General features: G+C 42.4%; 1 protein-coding gene across 1 annotated transcript in view; it reads right to left on the bottom strand.

The window, feature by feature from the left end:
• The window catches only part of LOC147904245 (glycosyltransferase BC10-like), a 60,756-nt gene extending 46,921 nt beyond the window's left edge, over positions 1-13,835 (bottom strand). Inside the window, exons 1-3 of the mRNA XM_087385470.1 lie at positions 13,505-13,835; positions 2,432-2,548; positions 2,193-2,293 (exon numbers count right to left, since the gene is read on the bottom strand). Coding sequence (XP_087241596.1) covers positions 2,193-2,293; positions 2,432-2,548; positions 13,505-13,735 — 449 coding nt within the window. The 5' untranslated portion in view covers positions 13,736-13,835. The remainder of the gene's footprint in view (positions 1-2,192; positions 2,294-2,431; positions 2,549-13,504) is intronic.
• Positions 13,836-27,982: the final 14,147 nt, after the last annotated feature.

Raw genomic sequence — 27,982 nt, 5'->3', positions numbered from 1 at the left:
CTAACCAGGCTCCCAACAGGGCGCAGGTGTCTTCCAGCCTCAGGGAGATGAGAGAAAGAGCAGAAAGAAGGCGGAAGGAAGGCAGGAAAGGGCTGAAGCGGTACACAGGCTTGCAGATCTGCCACAAAGCCTCGACCTTGGGATCTGGGCCTTGAACCTCGCTTCTAACCAACCACAGGTCACCTCGGGAATCGTACCTGCCTCAGAATGTGTGCCAAGGAGTCCGTACAGCAGCCTCAGAGACTGCACCTCAGGTCCATACGGCTGTACGGAGTGCAATAAACGTGATGTACAGTCTCGGAATGTGCACCAGCAACCGTGCACTGCCTTGGGATGTGTGCCAATAGCTGGTCTGCCTCAGCAAGAGCTGTAGGAAGAGCCAGAGCAGCAGAAAAGCAGCAGCAACAGCCAGCCAAAAAGCCAAAATCAGCCCAGAGTGCTTCTGCTAGGCCTGGAATGCTCCAGGCGGGTGAGGGGAGAGAGATGGTGGGTGGTAAAAGGCATGCAACTGCATGCATTACAAATGTCCCTTCATTAAAGCTCTAACCCACCTGACCAAGGGCAACATTGCTTGTCCTTGGGCCCAACTTTTAGAGCCCGCTCTAGTGCCTTTGCCTTGCCCCTAGGACCTAGTGGTGCACCTAGACTTTGCCCCTTAGGAACTTCTAGGAAAGTTTGCACTCCCTCTAGCCAGTCCCTCATATTGGACTTAACCACGGTTTACCCCGGGTTAAGCATGGGTTGAGTTACAAAAATACTTTACATCACTTTTCACGTCCCCATGACATACTCTCCTCTTAAAACAGCAAACTACCCAGGTTGCTGCAGCTTACAGTGAGAATAAAGAAAATACGCAAAAATAGCCCATATCAGAATATACACCATCTGTGAAATACAATCTCGCAATGAAAATATGGTCTAGAAGAGCACGCGAGTCCATAGATCAATGCATCCTCTGTGTGGCCGTCATTAATAGAAAGTTCTTTTCTCAGGGGGGGGGGGTGTCACTACCTTGTGAGCTCCCACATCAGGAGGACAAGGGGTCAAGGCACTGAGGGAGCGAGGCACCGTTTTGGAGGACTGTGTACACCTGAAATTGGAGCTTGGAACAGCTGTCTCAGACAAGAGCAGATCCCTGACAAAATCGGGGCAGATCCACTCAGACCCAGTTGGGTTTTAACCAGCAGACCAGTCTCTATTTTGGCAGGTTCCAAGGCCCCCTCACTACCTATAAATCGGCAGCTAATTCTAGTCATTCCTATGCAGCTACAGAAGTCTCTGAAGGCACCGCAGATTGTATAGAGTATGGCATAACTTCTCTTCTGTAGATCTCAGTAGGTGGCAGCCATCCTTGACTGCTATTTTGCCCAGCATCGTTGGCTGGATGTACTTGGCTCATCCTTGAGTATTTTTCCCACAATTTGTGGATGCTGAGATCTCTTTATTCAATACTTAGGTATTGTCTGTGCGATTCGGTGATTGCATGGTGCCGACATTTCTGCAAATCTCCACGGCTGACAGCAGCCCCTTAAGCCCCTTCCATGGCCCCCAACTATAATCAAACACAATGTGTGGCCCGTACAATGGCCGACACCATTGTTGTCTCTTCCAGGACAGAGTGGATGAATGTAGAAATTAAAAAGATCAGTATGCTGCCCATATGGCAGCCTCTTCATCCCTCTCCCTTCCCCCTATTTCAATATATACCTAGATGAATCCAGGAACATTCCCAAACTCATCCTCTAAAAACACAACATAGTGCAGTTTCAATCTCATGAGAGTCACTCACAAGGTTGAAAACCATAAACTCCATCATGCATAGCAGGGACTAGCTACTATGACATCCCCACTGACGTCATCAGCGCCCAACAGTGGGTGTAGACCATAGTATAAAAATATGCTCTCACACATACAAATCCACACACCCACACATACTTGAGCATCCATTTATACAAAGTCTTCGTACTGAGTTTCTGTCGGCACTCCCCCATGCTCTCCTTCCCCCTCCCCCCCAAAAAAAAACAAACAAAACTGTAAAAGAAAGCTCACTTTTCCGATGCTTTTGAATATCCTCAGCCCTCAAAATAGGATACTTGCCAATCAGATGTATTTTAGAGATTGATAATTGATCGGAAATACTTATTTAAAACACAATTGTTTGCACACCAAAAAGCATGAAGAATCTCTCCCACCTATCAGAGAGAAGAAGAAAACGATCATTTGCAGGATCTTCTAGAGCCTCCGCCAGTAATAACCGCTCTGCTTCAATCATGCTTGCCTCTCCCCAATCTACCTGCATAGGCAACATGCATATTTGACGACCCTCACAGATTAGATATATGTGGACAATAAACAGCATCTCCTTAGGTGAACTCCAGCAAAAGGCGTGATCTGTTAAAACGGGTTAACCAAGAGACCAGACGGGCAGTACCAAAATGCTGTTTCGTAGCTGACGATTGTAAAAGTGTCTGCAGCTTGTAGTCCTTTTGTTGTACACAAATCCAGGCCGTGAATGGATATATATTGAAAAAAGCCCCTCTTCAGCACCCTATACATGATATAAACCAAACCATTAAAGTGAAAATCAGAACATCATGCTGAACTAACATATAGAAAAGATTATATGGCAAGATTTGCAAGCATGATGTGCGAGCACATTTACCCAGCTTAGCATTCTTTGAAAAGTACCTTAGAGAAGAGATATTAACATGCTAAAGATTACAAAGTGAAAGATTGGTCAAGATTGAAGCAAGAAAGAACTGGACACTTGCCCTATGCTAATAATATGCAGCTCACAAAAGCAATATTTATTCAACTAAATCTCCCCATTGTTGCATGCTTCACATTTTATCATCTTAAAAATATCTAAATGAATCCACGAACATGCCCAAACTCATCCTCTTTAAAAAAAGGAAGAAAACACAGTGCAGTTTCAATCTCATGATAGCTGATGGTCACTCATAAAGGTTGAAAACCATAAACTCCATCATGCATAGCAAGGACTAGCTATTATGACATCCACCGATGTCATCAGCACCCAACGGTAGGTGTAGACCATAGTATAAACATATGCTCTCACACATACAAATCCACACACCCACACATACTTGAGCATCCATTTATACAAAGGTCTTCGTACTAAGTTGTTAGCACTTAGCCTTGGTATGGCCTTGTGGCTAGTCTTAGGACTCAGTCAACCCTTAGGTTGACTTCATTAGTCAACCATATGGTTGACTTCGAGGCCATATAGACCACCCCTTTGTAGGCCTTGTAGGCTACTCTTAAGACTCAGTCAACCCTTAGGTTGACTTCACGATCAACCATACGATTGACTCCGGGGCCATATAGGCCATGCCTTTGTACTTTTGCATTATCCATTTGCAAGTACTCACGTTTGCTTCAGCTTGTTGTTTGCTGCCTTGCATTCCACTCGTTTACATTGCTTTCGCATCCAACAGTGGTATCAGAACAAGTTCTCTTGCTCCTAAATACCTCCCCTCATGCTCAGCCATTGCTCCTACCTGCCATTTTGCTCCAGCTTGGTCTGGTGCCTCATTTCGTCACTAGAAACCTGTTTTGGAGCAAAAAAAGCAATCCAACAGCTGTTTTTCGACTTTTTTAGGTCCGATTTTGACGTTTTTCAAAATTTTTGAGCTGCCCACATACAAACCACCCTGTCCCGCACCATTCAACTGAAAAAACTTTAGTCTGTACAGTTGCACGACGTCCGTACAGCCGTATGGACATGTACCGACACGTGCACACCACTGCCAGGAATCCGTACAACCTGTCAAAAGTTGATTTCGAGAATTTTTGGGCTGTTTTTTTAGGTTTTTTTGTCTCTTTTCAGTCATTTGGGCCTTCCTCCAACTACTAGCACCATTTGGCTGGGATTTGCTCCCTTGACTCAGATCTACTTGGTACTGTTTGGATTTGAAGCTTTTCACCCTCTTTTATGACACATTTGCACACACTGCAGTGACATTCAGTTGATTTTGCTCTAGAAATTGGGGCTTTTGTGTCACATTTGCAGATTTTGCAATGACATTTGCTCCTTTTGGTCACATTTTGGGGCTTTTGCAGTATTTGCCCTATTTTTTACTCATTTCAACTTCGACATTGGGGATTTTGGATCTATTGGTGGCAGATTGCGGGATATTTTCAGATTTGCAGATTATTTTGTCACATTTGCCTATATAGCAGTGACATTTGGCTGCTTTGATATGAAATTGGGGGTTTTTCAGTGACATTGGCAAGAAATTGCTCTTTTTGGCATAATTGTCCTCTCCAAATTTGGGGCTTTTGCTAGATTTGCTGATATTTGCAGCATTCTTTGCTTGACACTGCCAAATTTGGGTTCTATTTGCATTTGCCCTTTGATTTGGGCCATTTGTCCTTTGAAATTTGTAACATTCAGCCATCATTTGGAACAAATTCAGCTCAGCTTTGCATTGGAAAAATTTGCAAACATCTGCCCTTTGATTTGGGCTGGTTACTTGCAAGACAGCTATTTGCTGTAAGAAATCCATATTTAGAAATGTGCTAAGGAACAGAAAAGAGACTGAAATAGCAGAGAACAAAGAATATTGTATTGCTTGAGTGTATGTAGTCTGTCATCCATACAGTTGGGCCGCTCTTATATAGAGAGTGAAGAGTCACACATGAAAAGGTGTGTACTCCAAAGTGTATGAGCATGAAGAGGTGTGTACCCCATGTGAAGAGTGTGACCCTTAATGAGAGGGTACATTATAATGGTAGTGTCTCTTCAATAGAATGTGTCTCTTGTGAAGGGTTGTGCCTCATAGGAAGTGTCCCGTCGAAAGGTCATACCCTTCCACAAGTGTCCATTCATCAAACCATCCATAAGTCTAGAGTGTAGAGAAAGGAATATGTCACAGATCGTAACATCTCCTGCCACTCAAAATAAGACCCTGGTGAAGATAATGAACTGGTGTAGAAAATATCATGGTAAATTCTGAACTTGTACTGCTGTGCCGAACTCTTTGTCATGGAGATACTTCCCTTTGAACGAATTTGGAACATCCACAGATAATGTAGAGATTACCATAGCTAATGCTAGAGTTAGCCTGCTGAGAAAGAAAGAAAGAAAAGAAAGAGAGCATCTACAACTACATTGCGTAGTCCTAGAATGTACTCGATGGTCATGTGAAAGTTGGCCAGAAACTCAACCCAGTGTGCTTGTCGAGCGTTCATTACTGGCTGAGTAAAGATATACTTTAGAGAGTGATGGTATGTCTTTACCACTAAGTCGGCTCCCATGAGATAATGTTTCCAAGAGCGGTAAGCATGTACAATAGCAAGAAACTCCTTATCATAAACCGGGTATCTAGTTTGGATATCGGAATGTTTATGGCTGTCAAAAGCAATAACTCTGCCTTCTTACCTCAAGACTGCTCCTATAGCAATGTCGGAAGCGTCGGTCATGACCTCAAACGGACGGAAGGTTTGGGTCAGCAATAGCCATAACAAGTGTGGTAGTGAGTGCTTGCTTGAGTTGTTGGAAACTATACTCTGTTTCGGCAAGCCACTGGAAAACTGCCATGCTTTTCAATAATTCGGACATCGGAGCTGCAATCTCGAAAAACCGATAGATCTTTGTATGGAAGAAGTTTGCCAATCCGAGAAAAGAGCAGACATCATGAACATTCTTAGGAGTAGGCCAGTTTCGGATTACCTCGACCTTCTTGGGATCCACAGAGATGCCTTGGGCTGAAATAACATGTCCCAAATATTCAAGTTGGGTTTTGAAGAACTCACTCTTCTCAACGTTGATGTAGAGAGAATTTGCGCGGAGAACTTCAAAAACTTGGTGAAGATGTTGTTTGTGCTCATGTAAGGATCTGCTGAAAACAAGGATGTCATCGAGGTAAACGATGACGAACTTATCGAGGAAAAGCCTGAAGATGTCGTTCATTGGTGTTATGAATGTGACTAGGGCATTGTTTAACCCAAAAGGCATGACCAAACATTCATAGTGTCCATACTTTGTTCGAAAAGCTGTCTTGTACTCATCGCCTTCTCGTATGCAGATTTGATGATAACCTGAATAAAGATCAAACTTTGAAAATTATGTTGCGTGCAGAAGTTGATCAAAAAGGTCATCCATGCGAGGCAATGGATACTTGTTTTTTATAGTGAGCTTGTTGAGGGCTCGGCAGTCGATGCAGAGGTGCATTGACTTATTCTTTTTTTCCAGTAGTAGTACAAGAGATCCGAAAGGGCTGCAACTAAGCCGAATGTGACCTTTGTCGAGTAGTTCGGTCACCTGTCTTTGGATTTCTTCATTTTGAGTGTAAGAAACCCAATAAGGAGGTTTCGACAGTGGATTACTATCGGGAAATAAGTTCGATTGGATGATCCACTCGTCGTCAAAGTGGTAACCGCTATGGCAATTCCTGTGGAAAAATATCCAGGTAAGGCTGGGAAAAGGGGTTGGTTGAGATACTCCGGAGGATATCCAAGAGAAGGAGTGCCTTCAGAGTGTAAATACTGTGTGTAAATACTGTCTTGGGGAAGGTAAAACCTGCTCAGGAGGATATTTGGGAGCTGAAGAAGGTGGAGAGTACCCTAGAGATGCTGAACCTGAGGGGTAAAAGTCTCTCCAAAGATGGACAACGAGCTCATGTGGAATATCAGGTTCTAGGTATCTACGTGTCTCGTGAAACACAACCTCGACTGTGCTGAGGAAGTAGTGTAATTGAGGTGCCTCACGCAGAAGATATAGGATGTGTCCATGTCACTGGAAGGGCACGTGACATAAAAGACCCATGATGCAAAGGCTCCAAAGTGGGCTGGTTGTGCAAGCTAAACACGATATTGAGTGATAGGTGATGTCCAAGGTGTCTTGGGTGGGGGGGGAGGCACTCGGCCATGGCCACGGGAGCAATCTCTGGCTAAGTGACCCATCAGTCTGCAACGAAGACACTAGCCTGGTAACCCACAAATCTCCACTCGCTGTCAAAGTGTACCCCCTCCAAGGGTCTCTAGAAGAATCAACTCTAGGAGGGACTCTAGGCTGTCCACCACTAGTCTGATCCTGGGGACCCCGTCATCTGCTACCACTACTGTGGCCGAATCTGGCAGAGACTCAAGCACTGTGCCAAATGCCCAACCAATGGACGGGAAGATGGCTCTGTACTCCTTTGGGAGCCCTGGGAAGCGAAGCCTAACCGGGAAGCGAGCAACATGGTGTGTCGTGTCCATGTCCTCCATCGTAAAGCCATGGTACCAAGGAAAGAGGTATACTAGATGCAAGCCAAGGAGGATGGGGCTCTGCTCCACGAGTCTCAAGGTTGTATCGAGGGAGCTCAACTGGATGAGGAAGACGCCTCTTCCATAGATGGTGACCTCCTGAATGTGGTTACCCTCTAATGCCAAGCTTGCCTCGTGAGGCCCACAATTCTGCCCACGAGCGCCTTGTCCTGGAGGGACTGAGCTGCCTGCTGTACCTGCTGCTTGTCAACTGGGGAAAGAAGAACCTTAACGGCTGTGGGATTCGAGGGTGCTACCAGCTATGCCAGTGGAAACTCCCATAATGTCTAGGAATGGAAAAGCCGCCTTTGGAAGACACTGCATGTACCCTCTCAATTGATAAGGCTGACAAATGCATCTTCATTGGCTACAGCTCTCCAAGCAAAGGTTACAAATTGTTTCAGCCTAGCACACGCAAGGTGATTGTCAGTAGGGACATGGTTTTTTATGAGCATGCCCCTTTACCTTGGCTGGACTGTAAAACACAGCCTTCAATGGAAGCCTCTGATGTGTTTGATTCTATTCCGCCTTTCACAGATACAAATGACACAATGCAAAGCACCATGCCACATGCTTCTAGCAGCTCCAATCCTCCTCCCGTTGCTCTTGCTCAGCCTGATTTTCCACCGCAAGATGGCCATGCTATCAAGCAAGCAATTCAAGAGGAGAGGGCTGTCAAGAGACAGCAAAAATCAGTCCCTCGTTGGCTTTTGGATACCCTCAGGGACAGCAAGCAAGACGCACCCTTGGTTGCCTACACCAGAGGGGAACAAAAACAGATGCATGGCAATTTGCTTGAGCTGAATGTTGCATTGATTGCCACTGCCTGTTATGAGGAGCCTCTATGTCACAAAGATGCATTTGAAACTCACGAATGGATGCAGGCCATGAGAGCTGAACTTGATTCCATTCATGTCAATGGCACTTGAGAGTTGTGTGACTTGCTTGCCAGCAAGCGTGCCATCGGCACAATGTGGGAAATTGAAGTGCAAAGCTGATGGCAGTGTTGATCGCTACAAAGCTCACCTTGTTGAGCAAGGTTATGCCAAACAGCATGGTATTGACTTTGAAGAGACATTTGCCCCCACTTCACGCATCACGACTATTCAGTGTGTCATTGTTCTTGCATCTCACAGGCATTGGGAGGTCCATCAGTTGGATATCAAGACCGCCTTCCTTCACGGGGATTTAGTGGAAGAGATCTATGTCACTCAGCCTCCAGGATTTGAACTTCCAGGGTCTCAAACTAAGGTATGCTGGCTTTAAAAGGCTCTTTATGGTTTAAAGCAAGCACCACGGACATGGTATGCCAAGGTACATTCCTTTTTGCTATGCCTTGGGTTTCAAAAAAACAGCCCTATGGAGGCTACTCTTTATGTTCAAAAGAGTGAATCAGGATTTCTGATTTTAATTCTATATGTAGATGACAAGCTTATCACTCAGCCAGACCTGCAAAAAATTGCAGATTTCAAGGCAGCTTTGCAAAACAGATATGGACCGGTTGCACTATTACTTGGGCGTCTAATTTGCATATGTTGAAGGGGGTATAATGATGAGTCAGTCCAAGTACATTGGACAGCTCCTAGACCGCTTCTAGTTTGAAGATTGCAAGCCAATTTCTACACCATTGGAGCCTGGCTTTCGTTTCTCCTCCGAGGATGGGAGTGCACCCTTTGGTGCCACCCTTTATCAGCAAGCTGTAGGCTGCCTTATTTATTTATGTCATACCCGGCCTGATCTTCAATATGCCGTCTCTTAGTTGAGCAAGTACATGCACATGCCTAGTACAGAGCATTGGCAAGCAGTGAAGCGGATCTTCCATCTTGAAGGCCACACAAAATTTGGGACTGTTCTATGGTGACGAGACTCCACTGGTCTTGCATGCTTCCACAAACAATGACTGGGCAAGTTGTTATGACACGAGAGTCTCTCACAGTGGCAACTGTTTCACGCTTGGATCTTCATGCATTTCATAGTTCAGCAAAAAGCAGCCTGCAGTTGCTACTTCTAGTTGTGAAGCAAAATACAGGGCAGCCTTCACAGTAACGGTAGAGTATCCTGGCTCCATAAGCTACTCGCAGATCTTGACATCAGCCAGCCAGCTTCTACTACCATCTACACTGACAGCCCAGCTTTGGCTATTGTGTTTCATGCGCACACAAAGCACATTGAGGTTCATTATCATTATGTTCAAAAGCGACTAGCAGTTGGAGACATACAATTGTCCTATGTTCCCACGGAGGACAACTTAGCATATCTCTTCACGAAGGCTCTACCACGGCCCAAGTTTGAGGCTTTTCGACATGCCTTACACTTGGCACCGTTTGTTACGTGATGTTGATCTCCCTGTATTGTCATAGGTTGCTATATTCATCTTGGACGGCAACCATGAACCTAAGATGTATCCAGGATACTTTAGCCATACCATGGAGGGGGGTTTGTTAGCACTTAGCCCTGGTGTGGCCTTGTAGGCTAATCTTAGGACTCAGTCAACCCTTAGGTTGACTTCACTAGTCAACCTTATGGTTGACTTCGGGGCCATATAGGCCAACCCTTTGTAGGCCTTGTAGGCTAGTCTTAGGACTCAGTCAACCCTTAGGTTGACTTCATTGGTCAACCATATGGTTGACTTCGAGGCATATAGGCCACCTGCTTGTACTTTTTCATTATGCATTTGCAAGTACTCACGTTTGCTTTAGCTTGTTGTTTGCTCCCTTACATTCCACTCCGTTTCCATTTCTTCCCGCACCCAACATGAGTTTCTATCCACACTCCAGAGGTGAAGGACAGACTCAACCATGACAAAGGCTAGCACTACAAGAGAAGGCTAATTAAAAAGTAGTCCACATTCTCTTCATTCAAGCTACAATTGCTTGTGAAGACTATTCGATTTCATTTTAGTCTTTCCCAAACAAGCATCTAAGCAAAGAAATGCTTAGACAATCTAGCTGATAGGGCAACGCACCACTAAAGATAGAAAGAATTTATCACAATATCGGCAAGCCACAATATGGACAAAAACTTCACAAGGTGAAATTTGCACGTCCACTAATATGACAGGAACATATATCTAGATGAATCCACGAACATGCCCAAACTCATCCTCTTAATGCAAACTATAGTGTTTGGTCCTTGGGTAATCTTTCCTACCTATTCCCTCACTAATCATTTGATCTTGCAAGGTTTTGTGTTTATGGGTTGCAATTATGCTATGAAATTAGACCTACACAAATATAGAATGGCTATCATGTTTTGATTATTTGAAGTTCTAACTTCTTCTAACCTTGTCTAGCAGTTGTATCCTACAAATCGAGCTATCACCACTATTTCATATGTATCTTTTTTGACGTTTCCCAAACACTACTACTTGCTATATTTCAATGAATGTATTGCATTAAATATAGATCTCTTGATTGGCATATTCTCAATTATGTATGAGTTAAACGCTCTATAAGTTTCCATGATTAATCTTAAGTGGAATAATCGTGCGATACACTAATTTGCTCAACTCTAACATTATGTTAGAAAAGGTGACCTCACACACACAGAAGGTATCCCACAGCGGAAGTGATAGTTAGCCCAGGAATTACACGCGGAAGTGTTCACTATGGAATCAATGCTTCAACAAGTGAGTGTACTTCACAACATCCATGTGTGTGTGCAAACTAGAAATAGACAATGCTCAGAGACAAATATAAAAGCAACACTTTATATTTCCACCCATCCACAAACTAGACAAGATGCAATACCAAAATGTTCTATTGCTAAATGGCTCGACGTCTCTAGATCTCTAAGCCTACGTGCTCCACTAAGCGTATGTAGACTCTCTATCCAAAGGATCCCTTCCACCTTACTGTATGGATACCAGTGTAGGTGGGCAGCTTTCCTAGCTCTTAGTCTGCAGCTCCTTGTGCTCCCTTCACCTCCTAAGAATATGCCCAAGGGGATGCTCATGTGCTGCTCCTATCTGCAGGCTACTTGCTGCTCCAAGTGGATGTTAAACGAGGCCACAAGGCCTGCCTTTTATAGGCCCAAGGGCCTACCAAAAAACCGACAAGGACGGGGAGATCTGGCCGACCCACTCAGCCCCTCCCTGGCCGCCTTTACTGCCTCCAAAAACTGCCCCAAAGGGGCACACAAAACAAGGGCCTTTGGCCCACATTTCCATGCAAGGCCCAGCCTTGTATCCAGCCTATAAATAGGCCTGGTTGGCTGGCTATACCCAGCCCAACCAGCTCCCTAATCATGACACATGTGCTGCTGTTCCTGCCTCCATTGCGCCACGTGGCACTGCTCCGTACAGCTCCAAGCACTGCTGACGTCACCTGCCAGCTCATCGCCTCTTTTCCAAATTGGATCCCCCACACAGATCTGCTTCAGCCATTCTCAAACAGCCACGTGACCTTTCCAAGCCCTTGCTGTCCTCCATGGTGTCTTCCATCTGCCAGGTTCTCTCTTTGGCTTGATGCCCATGTGGCAGCCCCATTCTTTTCTTCTCTCTCTGGTCCAACACACCGATGCGCACCTCATTTGGGGGCTCATAAGTGGGGAGGTGACCATGTTGGAGGTCAACATCTCCTGATGTCACCTTAGTTAGAGAGGACCTTGATTGTGGGTGTGCCCACCCAATGAGTGAGGGTAGCATAGAGAGAGAGGGCCTGTGTTGTGGGTGTGCCCGCCTCCGTGAGAGTAGGACTGTGTGGCTTTCCTCTGCTTCATGCGTTGCCACATAGGCCATGGAGGTTCGTGCAGGGCTGTCTGGGCAGATATACCCTGTTGTGCTGCATGGGTATGCCCTTATAGGCGCCCTAGATGAGGGCTGTAGAGCATAGGGTGGGCTGACCTCCAGGTCGGCCACCTTGGCTGGTGTCAGCCTTCATAGGCTAGGGGAAAGGCCCCCTTTATAGGGCTGTGGGCAGCCCTAGTGCTGGGTCGTCCCACATGCTGATCAGCCCTACAGCAAGGGGGTCAGCCCCCTTTACATCAGCCGACCAGGCAAGGGGGGCTGCCTATATATAGGCCCCCCATTCTCATTGTTTGGTATCATCTCTTGGAGTAGTATAGTCCAGTGCCTTGCGGAGCAGCATAGCCTGCCTTGTTGAGCAGTCCTAGGGCAGGAGTGTGGAGCAGTCCATCCACTCTTTGTGTCTCCATTTCTCGAGGTTGTTGAGCTGTTTGTCTGAGCTCTCGAGCAGCCTGTTGGTTGCGAGGTTTTCCCCCAGTTGTAGCGGGGTTTTTTGCAGTTCTCTTGTGCCTTTTCTCTCTCCTTTCTCTCCTTCTCAGTGTCTCTTAGCCCGCGTGCTCCACTGAGCATATGTAGACTCTCTGTCCAAAGGAACCCTTCCACCTTACTGCAGCGGAGAGCATTTTGGGAGCTCATTGGTGGCACAATTTCAAGGTCCTACCTACCTATATGAAGAAAGGGGGGAACAGGTTCACGCTCTCCCAGATGCAGAAACAGTAGCATGACTCGAGAGTTTGAGAAGTATTGGTACAAGCTGATGTTGGATGACCAGCCCGGTGATTTTGCCATACATGGTGGGTACTTATTTCACAAGGGCAGACTTTGTATGCTTATTGAAAGCAGCTCATGACTCAACGATTGGTGGACATTAATCAAGGCACATTAGAGAAGTTGGAGAGAATATTTTTTGGCCGCATCTGTAGAGAGACGCACACCAATATGTTTCCCAGGTTTACTCCAGCCCCTTGAGATTCTAGATCATCCCTTTGAGCAGATCGGCACTGACTTTGTCATGGATTACCACTAGCCATTGGCACTGGGAACGACAATGTGTGTAACCATTTTGGATCGCTTCATGAAGTTTGCTACGCTGATTGCTGCTCCTTCTAGCCAACCAGCTGGCAGATCAGATTTGACTAGTATGCTCCTAATTTTTTAGGTGGACCCTTATTTATATAGAGGAGAGGGAACGGGGAGCTCTCCCCTACTGCAGGTCAAGAGTCTGCTTTCGCCTTGTAGAGGCATCACGCATACCAATCTTCCACGTCTGCCATCAGTGTAACACGTGCATTGCAACTTTTATTGAAGGTTAATCGACAGCTAAGCATGGAGAGACATTCGTAGTGCCTTGGTTGCTTTTACAGTAGTGAACATGAAGGGAGCATTTCCTAATGAAACGGGGACGATCGATCGGAACTGCAAGGACATTGAAGGGGAGCGATCTCAGACAATTTCAATAGGGTCACCACTTGAGGATAGGCGCAAGACCTTGAAGAAACGATCCCAGGCGATGTCGAGGGGCATCCGGTTGCGAGCGAGGAACAGAAAGGCCAATTTCCGGTGCAGCTCTGAAGATGGGGGCGAGGGGAAGGTACTGAGGTAAGGCAAGGTGAGGAAAGTCTGGAGTTTGAGGATGGTGAGAAGCAAGATGGAGAGGAAGAAAAGGAACCCTAATTTCCATCGCCAGCGATGATGGCCAACAGTCTTCTTCTTCGTCATGGGGAGTGTGTGGACTGTGGGAGCTGAAGAAAGAAAGGAGGGGAGTGGTAACGGGTTGCAGGAGAGTGGTGGAAGGGTAAAGTGGGGTGAATGTGTGTGTGTGTATTTTGAGTGGCAGTTGCCATCGATGGCCTCCCCCCGCCAGCTGGCCGTCCCTCCCTTACCCATGATTCAAACCACCTTCCATGTCACCATCCATCTTGACATCTTGTGCTGTCCACTTGTCGTGACTCCTCAGCCTCACCCCCCCTCTCATCAAGGGAAAGGTACCTTCTCCATTATCGAGGTGAGTGGCACCAACGAGTTCACACACCCACTTGGAAAGAACAAAACCCACTATATATATATAAACTTAGTATCTAAACAAAATAGGAACTCATAATGTTGTGTAATCTTCCTTTTTTTTTGTGTGGCATAGTTAAATGCTTGGAAATATAAGAGAAAAGCTTCCGACAAAATAGAGCTCCTTTGAAAAAGAGTTTGAGCGCAACAATTTGATAAAGTAGAGACAATTCAAGATTTTGTCAGAAGAAGAGGAGCTTGTGAACTCCGAAAGTAAACAATTGACCAACCTTTTATTGAAGGGAGACGTCTGAATACATGCTACCATCCAATATAAAAAAATTGTATGAGAACATGCTTTAACTTGGTTAGGAAGACAGGTGTCCTAAACAAGCCCCCTTGTTATCAAGGTCACACGGAGATTACAGCTTCAGTAGTGGTAGATGATGGTGTCCCTCGGCTCACGATGATAGTAGATGACCTTGAGGGGCAAATGCTTTGATAGAGGCTAGAGGTATCTAGGTTACCAGGATAGTGTCTATGTTGTAGGTTGATTGGCCACCTAGCTAGAGATTGCACCAGACGTCATAGTCAGGGTTGGGGCCCTTCTACCCCTCAGTAGGATGGGCAGAGACAACAGAGGGAGCCTTAGGCAGACAGGACCTAGAGGCCCTACCGGCAACAGTAGTAGGAGTCATAGGCAATGGGCTAACTGCAAGAGCAGAGTGCAAGCAACCTCTCACTCCCACGAGGAGCAAACAAGAGCCCCCCCAACAACCAGCCCATCTTCCCCAAAGCGTGCGGCTTCTGCCCCTCTAGTAGCTACCTTCGGAGAAGGGGGCCTGAGCAATAGGTTACAAGAGTGGTTGATGACCTACTACTGGACATCATTCATGACATGCTTATTACAAGATCTTGGCCAAAGTCTTGAGCTTGTGGTTAAGACACCACCTACTACTGGACATCATTCATGACATGCACATAGGTTTTATTCAGGAACACACTATCTTGGACAACATCTTTAACTTCTAGGAGGAGTAGATTGGGCCAAGGAGGAGTCGCAATCTCTCTCCATCCTTCTCTTGGATTTTGATTTTTGAGAAGGCATATGATAGAATCGAGTGGTCCATTTTGGACAACACCATACCCAAACTAGGTTTCTTGGAGAGGGTCTCAGCTCTCTATGCAGGAGCTCTAGCCATGTGATCATTGGGGGGCACACGGGTGAGGCCTTCTCTCTTTCTTGCTTAGTTCGGTAGGGCTTCCCCCTTAGCCCCTTCCTATTTCTTTTTGTACTAGCAGAGGCGTTGCCCTATTTTCTATGCTCTCAAGTGATTGGTTTTATAGAGATGAGGTTGCGGATTTGATAGGAGGAGGAGTTGCTAAATTCATTATTTGTACATGATAGCTCTGTATGTGGAGGACTCAACCGCCACGAGCCTTGAGGGAATCATGGGGGTCTTCACTATCTACTATGAGGCCTCTGGGGCCCAAATTAACTTGACCAAAATATTGGCTTTTTCAAGGGCATAGAGGAGGTTATAGAAGGTCCAAGAGTGGAGGGATGCTTTTGGCTTTCATTCGATTTTGTGAGGCTAGAAAACGAGGTACCTTGGCTGCCAGGTGAGCATGGACATCTCAGCAGAGCAGCAAATTGCCCTAGTTCTAAAGAGTGTTTGGCGCAAGCTAGAGCTTGGCCAAACTCTCCTTAGTAGGTAGAGCACTAATAGTCAATCAGGTTCTTCTTTGCAATGGCCTAGTACATAGCCTCTTGCTGGTGTTTCCATCGAGGATGCATGGGGCAGCTAAGATGGATGGTGCACAACTTCCTTTGGGCAGGTTCAGATGGCACATGGAATACTAGAGCGTGAGTGGCATAAAAGGGATAGAAGGTGAAGTAAGTGTGTGTGGAAGACAAGACGACAACCCCTTTTGCATAGTTAAAGGACAAAAGTGTAAGGGTAAAGGATGGAAAGATAACATTATAGAATTAAGGCATAGTTTGCATATGTAGGTAAAGCACCTACGAAATCGCAATAAAAATAGATAAAAGAAATGACAACAATGTTTTTGCAAAAAAAAAATTTGCAAAATAAATTGGAGCATGGTGAAGTTCTGATAAGCATCTCTTTTATTGAAGAGGAGAGTCTGCATACCTGCCACCATCCAACAAGAAAACATGATGAGAACCAAGTTAGGTTAGGAAGACAGGTGTCATAAACGCTCCTCGTTATCGGGGTCAAAATATATCAGAAGCTTAACCATAAACTTAACCAGCACGATGTAAAAATTAAGTGAAGAAGATGGGTTTGTTCAAGTGTGAATTAGGTAGCAAATTTGTAAATGTAAAAAGACGAATCATTAGTGTGTGGATTGGAATGACCTAATTTGAAATAAAAATGGGACGAGGGTTATTAAAAAAATAATTTAAAAATTCAAGAGGATAAACTAGGGAAAGGGTAGGATAAGTAAGGAAGTAAAAAGTAGAGCAAGAAAAAGGAAAAAGGGTGAGGAGAAAATGAAAAAACCTAGATGAAAGTGTACTAATTAGGGATATAATGAATAGGGATAGCTATTAGAAAAGGATTTAACTAAAAGTTAAAATAATAATAAAACAAGAAGTTTATAATACAAGAAAAATGAACCAAATAGAGGGGGAAATTAGAGCATATAGAGCAGATTGGCGGCCGGGGGGGGGTAATGAAGTAGAAGGGAAATTTTGAGAAGGGAGAGGAGGGGTAAAAATAAATAAAGGGGGGGCGGGGGCCGGGGTACTGCATCAAATGCTCAGTGTGCAGAGGAAAGCGTGAGGTCACAATCATCAAGACTGTGTCGTGGAGTAATTTCAGCAAAGGGAGTCTACGATCTGGAGTGTGGCAATGAGGTCATTGCCTCGCTGGTCTATGTAGACAATGCTGAGCAAGAGGTAATTGTGATGGGAAACGCTCGTGAAACCTGCAAATCCTAGAAAAACACAGCAACACTCTTTGAAAATACGCACCAACTCTCAAAACTCACAAATGGGAGAGACAGAACAAGCGTGCTGAGTACAATCTCCCCCCATAGGAGTGGTACTCTCCTTCCACCTCCTATGTATTTATGTATATTCCTCCAAAAAGCTTCTGAGAAAAAATCATACAAAAGCCTCTGTGCTTTCCTCCATGCACCCTTTTACAAAAAGCCCATCCACCTTCTAGAATAGCTAGCTTTTTCTAACTTTAGTTTATACACTTAGCCAAGCCACTAATATTCCAAAATTCAAATATGTACATAAGCTTTTGTAATATCAAAAATTAGGCATAAGACTTATTCATCCCTGCATCGATGGAGTTGCGCCTACGTGCCCAAAATATGGTGGATCATGTTTGCTAGATGCCATCACCCAATCAATTACTCTTCCCCTGGATTCACACAATCAATAGTAATGACATATTTCAAGCATAAGATAATCTTGGAATCAATCACCACAATCAATCAATCTTTCAGTATTATAGTAACACGAAATCAATAAATCACAGATGAATGGTGCACACATGCAACACATACCATCTCATGGTGCACCTGATGCTAAACATGAATAAAATCGTACGGATGGTGCACACATGCTACACATACTGTCATCGCGTAAGTGGTGCACACAATGCTACACACTCATACAGCCGCAGCCGTATATCCAACCATGTAGGAGCACACATGCATCACTACGGAATAGTGACAACGCATGCATTAGCTGCGCGACAAAAATGCAGGATCTTACTCAACTAAATACTGACGGATTAAATTATAGGGATAATTCCAATTCTCATAACATCCCTCTTGCTTGAAATCGCAATTGGCCTCAATTGCGTGACAAAAAAGTAGTCAATAAATCAGGGTACTAGCGAAAATATTGCTCGGGCATCCACTTAGCATCCTCAACAGGGTGGTTCTTAAATGTAAGAAGATAAATAGGATACGAGTTTCCACGTCTTGTTTGAGTGATTTGTTGATCAATGATCTGGTCTAGCTCTAAGAGTTGGGTCTCTCCTTGAAGCAACGGTGCATCGTCTAAAATAAGTTGAACTGGTGGGTCTCCATGGAAAGGTTTCAGGAGGTGCACATGAAAAGAATTATGAATTTTCCAATCGAGTGGTAATTCGAGCCAATAGGCATTGTCATTAATGCGCTCCAAAACTTTAAAGGGACGATAGGATTTAGGAGCAAACTTAACTATAGGGTGTGTCTCAATACTCTTAAGTCTACGCTTCTCAATACATAACATGACTAGGTCACCTTCAGCAAATACAACTTTCTTTCTACCCTTGTTTGCACGTGCAGTATACACAACTTGAGCATGCTTGATATTCTTTTTGACCTTAGCCAAAATGCTAGAGAAATCTTCAGTAAATCGATTAGCAGCCTCTACTTGGTGCTTAAGGTGGGTCAATGGAGTAGGAATGGTCTTTCCATAGACAATTTGGAATGGAGATTTGCCTATAGCAAAGTGCTTAGTGTTGTTGTAGGCAAATTGTAATATGTGTATAAATTTGTCCCATTTTCCTGGCTGACTAGACGCATAAGCACCTAACATGTCACAAATAGTATTTTGTGTGACCTCGGTTTGGCCATTAGACTCGGGATGAAAAGCAATGGAAAAATCTAACTTCGTACCAAGATTGTTAAAGAGTGCAGTCCAAAAGATAAAATTTACTATCCCAATCTGACACGATTACTTTTGGAAGGCCATGGTGTATAAAGATGTGCTTGATGATCAAATGAGTAGCCTAAATTGCGGTCAAGGTCTTCTTACAAGGAATAAAGTAAGCATGCTTGCTAAATCTATCAATGATAGTCCAAATCATATCAAAACCTGAGCTAGTCATAGGAAATCCAGTAATAAAGTCCATAGAAATCTGCTCCCATGGGCCATCAGGAATTGGTAAAGGCATAAGTAAACCTTGATATTTGCTCTTGACTTTTTGATAAATAAGACATTATGCAACAAAAGTTGCAACATCAACTTTAAGCTTAGGTTAGAAAAAATCTTGAATTACAGTCTAATACGTAGCAGTGATGCCTCTATGTCCCATGTAGGGTGGCTGATGTACCTCTTCTAGTACCAAGCATCAAAACGGTGCAGTGACACACAAGCGCTTTTCGTAGAATAGATAGTCATTATGAATGGAATACGAGGCCATAGGGGTACTATTAGCTTGCTTAATCTTATGCCAAATTTCTAAAAAGTCTCGATCAGTAGAATAGTCTGCCTTCATAGTCTCGAAAGGGTCTCCCTCGATGACTGAGATATCATTTATGTTAGCTCGCAGCTCAGTGCATCGGCAACTACATTGTCTTTGCTTGGTTGATATTGAATCATTGGTTTAAAGTTGTCAATAAAGGCAGCCCATTTAATGTGCCGATCCGAGATCATCAACTGAGTAAGGAGATGTCTAAGACTCTGGTGATCAGTCTTAATGCATAACTCGGAACCCATAAGATAGTGTTTCCAGAGTTTAAGGGCATGCACCACAGCGGCTAGTTCTTTATCATACGTGGAATAGTTTAGCTTTGCTGGTTTTAATTTACGTGACTCGAATGCAATTGGATGGTTATCTTGCACAAGTACAGCCCCAAAACCTTGTCCACTAGCATCAGTAACCATGACAAAGAAGGGTCTCGTAAAGTCCGGCATGGTCAAAACTCGTGTGTGCATCATTGCACCCTTAAGTCGTTGAAAAGCTAAAGTGTGCTACTCACCCCAAGAGAAAGCATGAGTCTTACGCAGTAGTTTGGTCAATGGATGTGCCTTGTGTGCAAAATTTCTAACAAATCTACGATAGAAACTACACAGACCTAGAAAAGATCATAACTCATGGATATCTTTAGGCTGTGGCCGGTTTACTATCACTTCTACCTTCTTGGGATCTACTCGCATGTCTTCAGCTAAAACAATGTCCAAGATATTCAATTTCAGGCTGGAAAAATGAACTTTTATCCGGGTTGGCATACAATTGGTTCTCATGTAAGAGAGAGAAAACAAGATTCAAGTGTTTCTCATGTTTCTCTCGACTTTTGCTGTAAATCATGATATCATCAAAGAAAACTACCACAAAGTCTTGATAGGGTAGGAAGATACGATTCATCATCCGACTAAATGTGGTAGATTGGTCAATCCAAAAGGCATAACAAGAAGAAATTCATAGTGACCAGTTTGGGTTCTAAAAGCAGTCTTGAAAATATCGGGCTTGGTCACTCTCACTTGATGATATCCTGACTTAAGATCGATCTTGCTAAAGGTTGTGGATCCTTTGAACTTGTCAAAAAGATCATCAACTCTCGGAATGGGGTATCGATTTTTCACTGTGATTTTATTTAAGGCACGATAATCGATGCACATTCGAAAAAGTTTAATTTTTCTTCTTGACGAGAAGAACGGGTGCCCCAAATGGTGAGCTACTAGGTCGAATTAGGCCTCTAGCCAAAAGATCTAATTGGGATTGAATCTCTTACTGCTCAGTAGGATTGTGCCTATATGGTGATTTACACGGTGGTGCGCTACCTGGAATAAGGTCAATCTTATGATCCTCAAGTCTATATTGAGGTAGGCCAGGGGGTAAGTCTTCCATAAAGTAGTTGTCATAGGTAGCTAGAAAAGGATCCAAGGTCTCTTGCTTAGTTTTCTTAGTCTCAGGACTAGCCTCAATCTTATTGTCCATAACCAGATATGTCTTCTCACATTTGCGCAAAGCTCTTGTAGCTTGGGTATGTGACAATATAGGCCAAGGGGGAAGATTGTTGTCACATTCTAGAGTCATAGTCTCAGTGCCTTGAGTCATAGTAATGGTGCATTCAAGATAATCAGGTTTGGCATTATGATAGACGCGCCTAGAATGAGATCTTGCTCACGCAAAGGAGTGACTAAGAAATCACGGCTCTCAACTAATGGCCCTAAAGTCACCTCAAGATCCTTAACCATTTGCAAACAATTATAATTCGATCCTTGAAAAACTGATTTGACTTTATATTTTGTTTTGATAGTTGAGAGCCCTAACTTTTTCAACTAAACATTGCAAAATGAAATCATGGGTGCTTCCATCATCAAATAAGACACTATGTTCCTTTTCGTGCAATAGTGCAGTCATATGTAACAAAGAAGTATGAAAATAAGATGCACTTTTACTTGAACAACACTTACCTGAAGGGGTGTAGTCGGCATCTTCAGTGTCATTGTCCTCATCCTCACCCTCTTGCTTGAAAGATTTATCATGGGATCCATCATCAATGTAGTTGATCTATGCGGAGTTGTTGCGCTGACTATTACCGTTGGTACGTCCATTGGTTCTCCCTCCATTGCCTCCGTTATTGTTGGTAGCATTCTTTGCTTGGGTACCTGTCTTGTGTGTAGCAATAGCAAGTGGATTCTTTGGACATTCATAAGAGTAGTGTCCCTTCTCTTTGCATTCATAACATGTGACAAGTTCTTTGGTTCTTCGATTAATGCATGACTTAGCAGGCTTCCAATTAGACTTACCATCATATTTTGGAAAAGAAAAATTTTGCGATTAATCTTACCAGACTTCTTCTTATCACGAAGCTTGAGTGCTTTCAAGATGGCCTTTCCCACGTTGTCTTCATCGCTGGACTCATGTGAAGGAGTAGTGTCATGATGTCGTTGTAGTGAAGTCTTCACATGTCGCTTCTTCTTCCTTTGATGTCTCATCTTGCTTCTTTCATGCTCACTATCACTGGTGTCCGATGATTTGCTACTTTCACTTTTTTCATCATCTCTGTCCTTCATACGCTTCTTTATGACTTCAGTCATCTCTTTTAACACTCAATTTGCACGTTCTTCGTTGGCTTTATGCATGTCGCACATGTCGTGCATGTACTCAAGGTCCCATGCATGATGTGTCTATGCATCCAGGGAATCTGATGCAACCATAGGTTCCTCGTTCTCAATTGATATAGGTGGCTTCCAAGTTGTCATCACTTGGCGTCGAGCATCTTCAATCTCTTGACGTTGTTGCTTCTCATGCTGATAGTGTTCTCGCCATTCTTCCTTAGTAAGTGTCATCGGTGTTGAACTTCTTCTTGACCGATGGTGATTGTTTTCCACATCCTCATCATGATGTAGATCTTCAGGATAACCTATCTCTGATGAAATACGCCTTCCAGACACAGTTAAGTATGTGCACGGTGCAAAGAAGAAATCACTATGAAAGGAAATACACACAAACACAAGACTTATCTCAATTTGGTTTTCGAGCTTTCAAAGCGGCTATTTGTCAAATAGTATCTCTGTGGGCTCTCGAACTCACACGATTCCAACAAGTGAATCCACGTTGCAAGGTACAAAGCAAAGCTCGTGTTCGAATAGCACTTGTAGACTGCCTCTTGCTCTTGTGAACACTTGCTTTTGAGATTCTCCTCTTCCAAAATCCGTTGGGTTGCTCCCTTGTTTGCACTTTTGCCTTGAAGGATATCTTTATGACTAGAAACTTCAAAGAATAGAGCAACAAAGTGACTTGATCTAGTGGATAGTCACCAATTGTTAAGGGGACTTGAGCAAGGACAGTACCAAGATGGGGGGACCTCCCAGCAAGTTTTAAGAGCAATCTTCCAAGGCTTCCTCGTGCGCAACCAACGATGCCTTTGGTGCCAGGTATGCCAAGGACTATGCCTTGGTCACCGCCTTTGTCGTACACTTGGAGGACTTCTTTTGTTGCGTTTTTTTCCTTCACCGCACGTTTTCGTGCCTCTGATCCGTTGTGCACTGTTCGCTTCTGCTACCTCGAACTTCATTGCACTCTCGTACGTGATGTTTGCAATTTGATGCATGCTGCGGTTTCCTGTTCGAGGAAGTGGGATGCGTGTGCTTCCCATGCTATGGACAACGAAACCTGGGCTATGATACCACTGCAATGGGAAACGCTTGCAAAACCTGCAAATCCTTGAAAAACACAGCAACACTCTTCAAAAATATGCACCAACTCTCAAAACTCACAAACGGGAGAGATAGAACAAGTGTGCTGGGTACAATCTCCCCCCATAGGAGTGGTACTCTCCTTCCACCTCCTATGTATTTATGTATATTCCTCCAAAAAGCTTCTGAGAAAAAATCATACAAAAGCCTTTGTGCTTTCCTCCATGCATTCTTTTACAAAAAGCCCATCCACCTTCTAGAATAGCTGGCTTTTTCTAAAAATAAAGCTTTTACTAACTTTAGTTTATACACTTAGCCAAGCCACTAATATTCCAAAATTCAAATATGTACATAAGCTTTTGTAATATCAAAAATTAGGCATAAGCCTTATTCATCCCCGCACCACTGGAGTTGCGCCTATGCGCCCAAAATATGGCGGATCATGTTTGCCAAATGCCATCGCCCAATCAATTACTCTTTCCCTGGATTCACACAATCAATAGTAATGAAATATTTCAAGCATAAGATAACCTTGGAATTAATCACCACAATCAATCAACCTTTCAGTATTATAGTAACACGAAATCAATAAATCACAGATGAATGATGCACACATGCGACACATACCATCTCACGGTGCACTTGATGCTATACATGAATAAAATTGTACGGATGGTACACACATGCTACACATACCGTCATCGCGTAAGTGATGCACACAATGCTACACACTCATACAGCCGCAACCATATATCCAACCATGTAGGAGCACACATGCATCACTACGGAACAACGAGCACATATGCATCAGCAGCGCGACAAAAATGCTGGATCTCACTAAACTAAATACTGAAGGATTCAATTAATGGGATAATTTTAATTCTCGTAACAGTAATGTTGCCACCAGAGAATACAAGGAGGTGAAATAAGAGGGTGCATCGGCACGGGGATCGCTAGACAAGAGTGAAGCGGTAATAGGTACGAGGGAGTAGGGGAGCGTAGAGACTGAGGCAAGGACGTTGGGAGTGAATGGGAGGAACTAGATTAGAGGAGGTGGTCTTTTATAGGCTAGGGAGTCGGGGAAGGGAGGGGTCGGGAAATAGAGAGTCGAGGAGTGGGGCGCTATGTTTTAGGTTTGTTAATGAGTAGTTTAGTGGAGAGCTTTGTAGTAAATAGATTTAGGGAGTTTAATTAAATGGGTTAGGAGTAGTTTAGGAGGTTTAACTTTAAAAATAGGAAAAATAAATTAAAAATACAAGGAGAAATTAAAAAAGAAATACAAGGAAAATTGGGAAATTAATCACGAAAAGAAAAAGTAATAAAGAAAAGTAAGAAAAATTAATAAATTAGGAGATAAGGAAGAAAAGTAAAAAATTAGAAAAGAACCCAGTAAAATTAGAAGATAGAAAAATTATAAGAAATTTATATGGAATTATAAAAAATGATTAATAAAAAAGGAAAGAAGGCCATTAATAAAGGATAAAAAGGGAAGAAGGAAAGAAAAATAAGGGAAAAAGAGATAAGAAAAAAGAAAGGAAAAAAGTGAGGTAGGTAAAAACTTATTCTAAGGAATATAATGAAATAGATTTAACTAATAAGAAAAATTGGGGATAAAGTATTAGAGAAAGGGAGAATAAGGAAATTTAGGAAAAGTAAAGGAAAGTAGGGATGAATAAGGAAAAAAGGGGGGAGGGGGGGGGGTAAGGTGGGAAGATAAAGAAACAAGGGTTTAAACAAAAGTAGGAAGGGGTAGGAAGTGTGTGTGTGTGTGTTTACAAAACATATGCAAACCAATTGTCTACACTCGTGAACTTTAATTCAACAAAAATTGATTCAATACAAGTCGAATTCCAAGCATCATTTTGTCTAATAGTAAATTTTCTTGCAGTATTTCAATCAAATGGTAAATTTCTTTTTCTAGTATTGTCTTTAAAGGAATTTCCAAGAGACTATATATCAATCGAATAACACTCATGATATAAATACCTCAGTATTCTTATCAAACTTTGTGGAATTTGTCATATTAATTGAAGGTGAGATACTAACCTGCCACCATCCAACATAACATTTTGCTAGAACAATACATGTCATGATGGGAAGGAAGGTCTAAAACAGGTTATCCATGTTACAATTAATTATAACCAAATTCACAATTAATGATGTTATGGACATCTATTTGGTTTTGTCTTGTCATGTAATTCGACTTTGCAATAAATTATCAGCAAGTGTGCCAAGTTCTAGTTTTCATCGAACGTGTCTTGTCCAATGCCATTTTGTTGTTTAGTACAATGTAGAAGTTGTTGATGACTATAGTGTCGTCATTGGATAAGATGTATTTTCCAAAATGACACCACATCCATTGTTTAGTATGTGTCTTGAATGTTCAAATTGTTAAATGCTCATGTTTGATCATGGCTATACGTTATAAATAATCACCATTGGCTGATCAAAGCAAGCATACCATCATTAAAACCAAGTTCATGACATCTACCCTTTGAACATACATGCATATATAAATATATATATATGTATATATCTATGTGCGTGTGCATGTGTGTGTGTGTAGGAGTAAATGAAAGAACAATATATCTATGAACAAGTAATAATTTAGTATGTAAGGAAGTTGTTCAAGTTCCAAATATTTACCCCTACTCATTCTGGGTAAAGTTTTTTGTTTCTAGACATTGATCAGACATATATCATCAATGAATCTAAATGAATGTTGGAAAAGATTTATCAGGTCCCATCTTTCAAGCCTCATCAGTCTTTTAAAGAATGAGAATTCAAAGTAGAAGAGGTTAAGGTTACACCACATTAGTGAGCATGAGAACCCATAGGTATTCTTGTTTGCTTCTACACTTTATCCCCTAGTCAAATAAACATGTTTTCAGTGAATCAGTTTGTTATATTTATAATGTTATGTTTTTCAAACTTCAAACCCACTCTATCACTTTTGTCTATCCATATCCCATTCATGATTGGTTTAGTAATGTCATTTGGTAAGAGAATGTATTTTTTCTTTTTTCTTTTGAATGCTAATGTGATTAATTTCTCCATTACTTCTTACAACCCATTCCTTAAGTATATGTCATCCATATGCAACATCTTGATCCACTATGTAGAAAGATTTTTGCTTATATATCTTTGCAAGCTTCTTGAAGTGGCATTAGGCATACTTTTAGAAGTGACATTTTTAAAACTACCGTTTGAGAGAAACAACAATTATGGGCATTTGTTATCCATCTGAAGGATTTTTTGTGTTTTATATGAAGCAATTATATATGGAAGCCATTTTGATAACACTTTGATTTGTGGATATCTTGATCTGTGTATTTCACACATGTTCATGGATATTTCCTCTATTGATTTTGTGCTACACCTGAAATCTTTTCCTTCAAGCTTTCTCGTGCTAATTGTCGTATTAATATTTTGCATGCACATGCTACATTATTTTGAGCCTTATATATGTAGCATAGATATAAGTCTCTTGTCAATTCCTTTATCTCTCCTTTCTTTCTACTCAGTATGTTTGAGAGTTGATTCGATTTTTGCAAAGACTCAAGATTTTACATAACTGATCTAGGTCATCCGTGAATATTTTTTTAATTCCTCACTACCTAGGCTTGGACATATGACTTCTGCAATTGATTCCATCATGGATATCAATTCCCCTTTCACTTCTTAAAGGTTGTTTGGTCTTAATGGGGTATGATTCAATCCTTTTTTTATCATTTTTGGTAGACTTATGTCTTGTATTATTTTTAAGTCACATGCTACTACATGACCAAACTCCTTCTCTTTGAATGGCCTTAGCCATTCTGATTCACATGTACATTATATTTTCTCATTGATAAGAACTTCACAAAATATTTCATTTGGTTTATATATATATTTTTGTACATTGGGTGTAAATTTTCATCCAAAGCCAACATTATCCCATATGTTCATGTCAAATTTCACATGGGATTTTTGAACCACTTTTTCAAACAAATTCTTTATAGAGATGGATTCTAACATTCCATTGATAAATAGTACGTGAAAATATAGTAATTGATATTTTTTACGCTTTTCAAAACCAATATGACCATGTGGTAAATGAATAATACATCTTCCTCCATCCTTGCATTCCATCTAAGTCTACGGTCAATTCCACAATCGTCGCACTGGTAAGTCATCATGAGTTAACACATACTTCTTTGATGTAATGGTGTTAGATATTATTGCATTCCCATGCCCTCTCCCCATACTAGAATTAGAGGACTAAACTAGGGAACCTATATTCATGACATACGGTCTAGTTGATGATGGTGGAGTGATTTTCTTTGGCTTTATTTTTATCATATGGTTCTACGTGCCCTCCCATCTCCTTACTTTGGGCAAAAAAGTGTTTTCTGTTTTCTTATCTGGTCATCCTCATAAAAAGTGATGTGCTCAATAGACTTAAGGATCATTTGTATAAATTGGATTCCTTTCCCATCCACCGCAGTAAAGAGATCCACGTTTTGGTCACAACAAATAATTTTAAGTCCTTGTTTTATGAGTTCAATTGTGCAAAGACTATCAATGCCTTGATTATTAGTCTAGCATCATTTGCAAACCACATGATTAGTGTCATCATTTTGATTTTTAAGGATTCACACTTCATCAAAGAATCAATGTTATTGAACAAGAACCATGTAGCATGGTCAAACCATAAAATATATGATTGCATTTCATTGTTTTTGGGTATTGTTTTTGGGCATAGGCATTTTACGTATGGACATAGTTCCATGTTTCATCTAGATGTTTCTTTTCTCTTTGTCCACTCTCTACCTTGCAAGTTTTTACTAGTAAGAACATGCCATATGCACATTCACATCAATCAGCATCGAAATGGCTCATACTGAAGCTTGCTATGAGTTTGTAGCTCTCATCAATCACATATTCTTGTGCCTTTGCTAAGCCTTTGCAACACTCTTTAAATTCTCTTCCTTCTTTTTTGAAGTCTCCCATTATTGCCCACATGTAAATAGAAATCAGTTCTAAGAGTGAGTAGTCACCGAATTTCCATGCTTTGTTATTAA

Source organism: Dipteris shenzhenensis, chromosome 2 (assembly GCF_047967505.1).
Source record: "Dipteris shenzhenensis isolate YYH24624 ecotype China chromosome 2, Dip_SZ_1.0, whole genome shotgun sequence".
Lineage (NCBI taxonomy): Eukaryota > Viridiplantae > Streptophyta > Polypodiopsida > Gleicheniales > Dipteridaceae > Dipteris > Dipteris shenzhenensis.
This window is presented reverse-complemented; position numbering and strand designations above follow the sequence as displayed.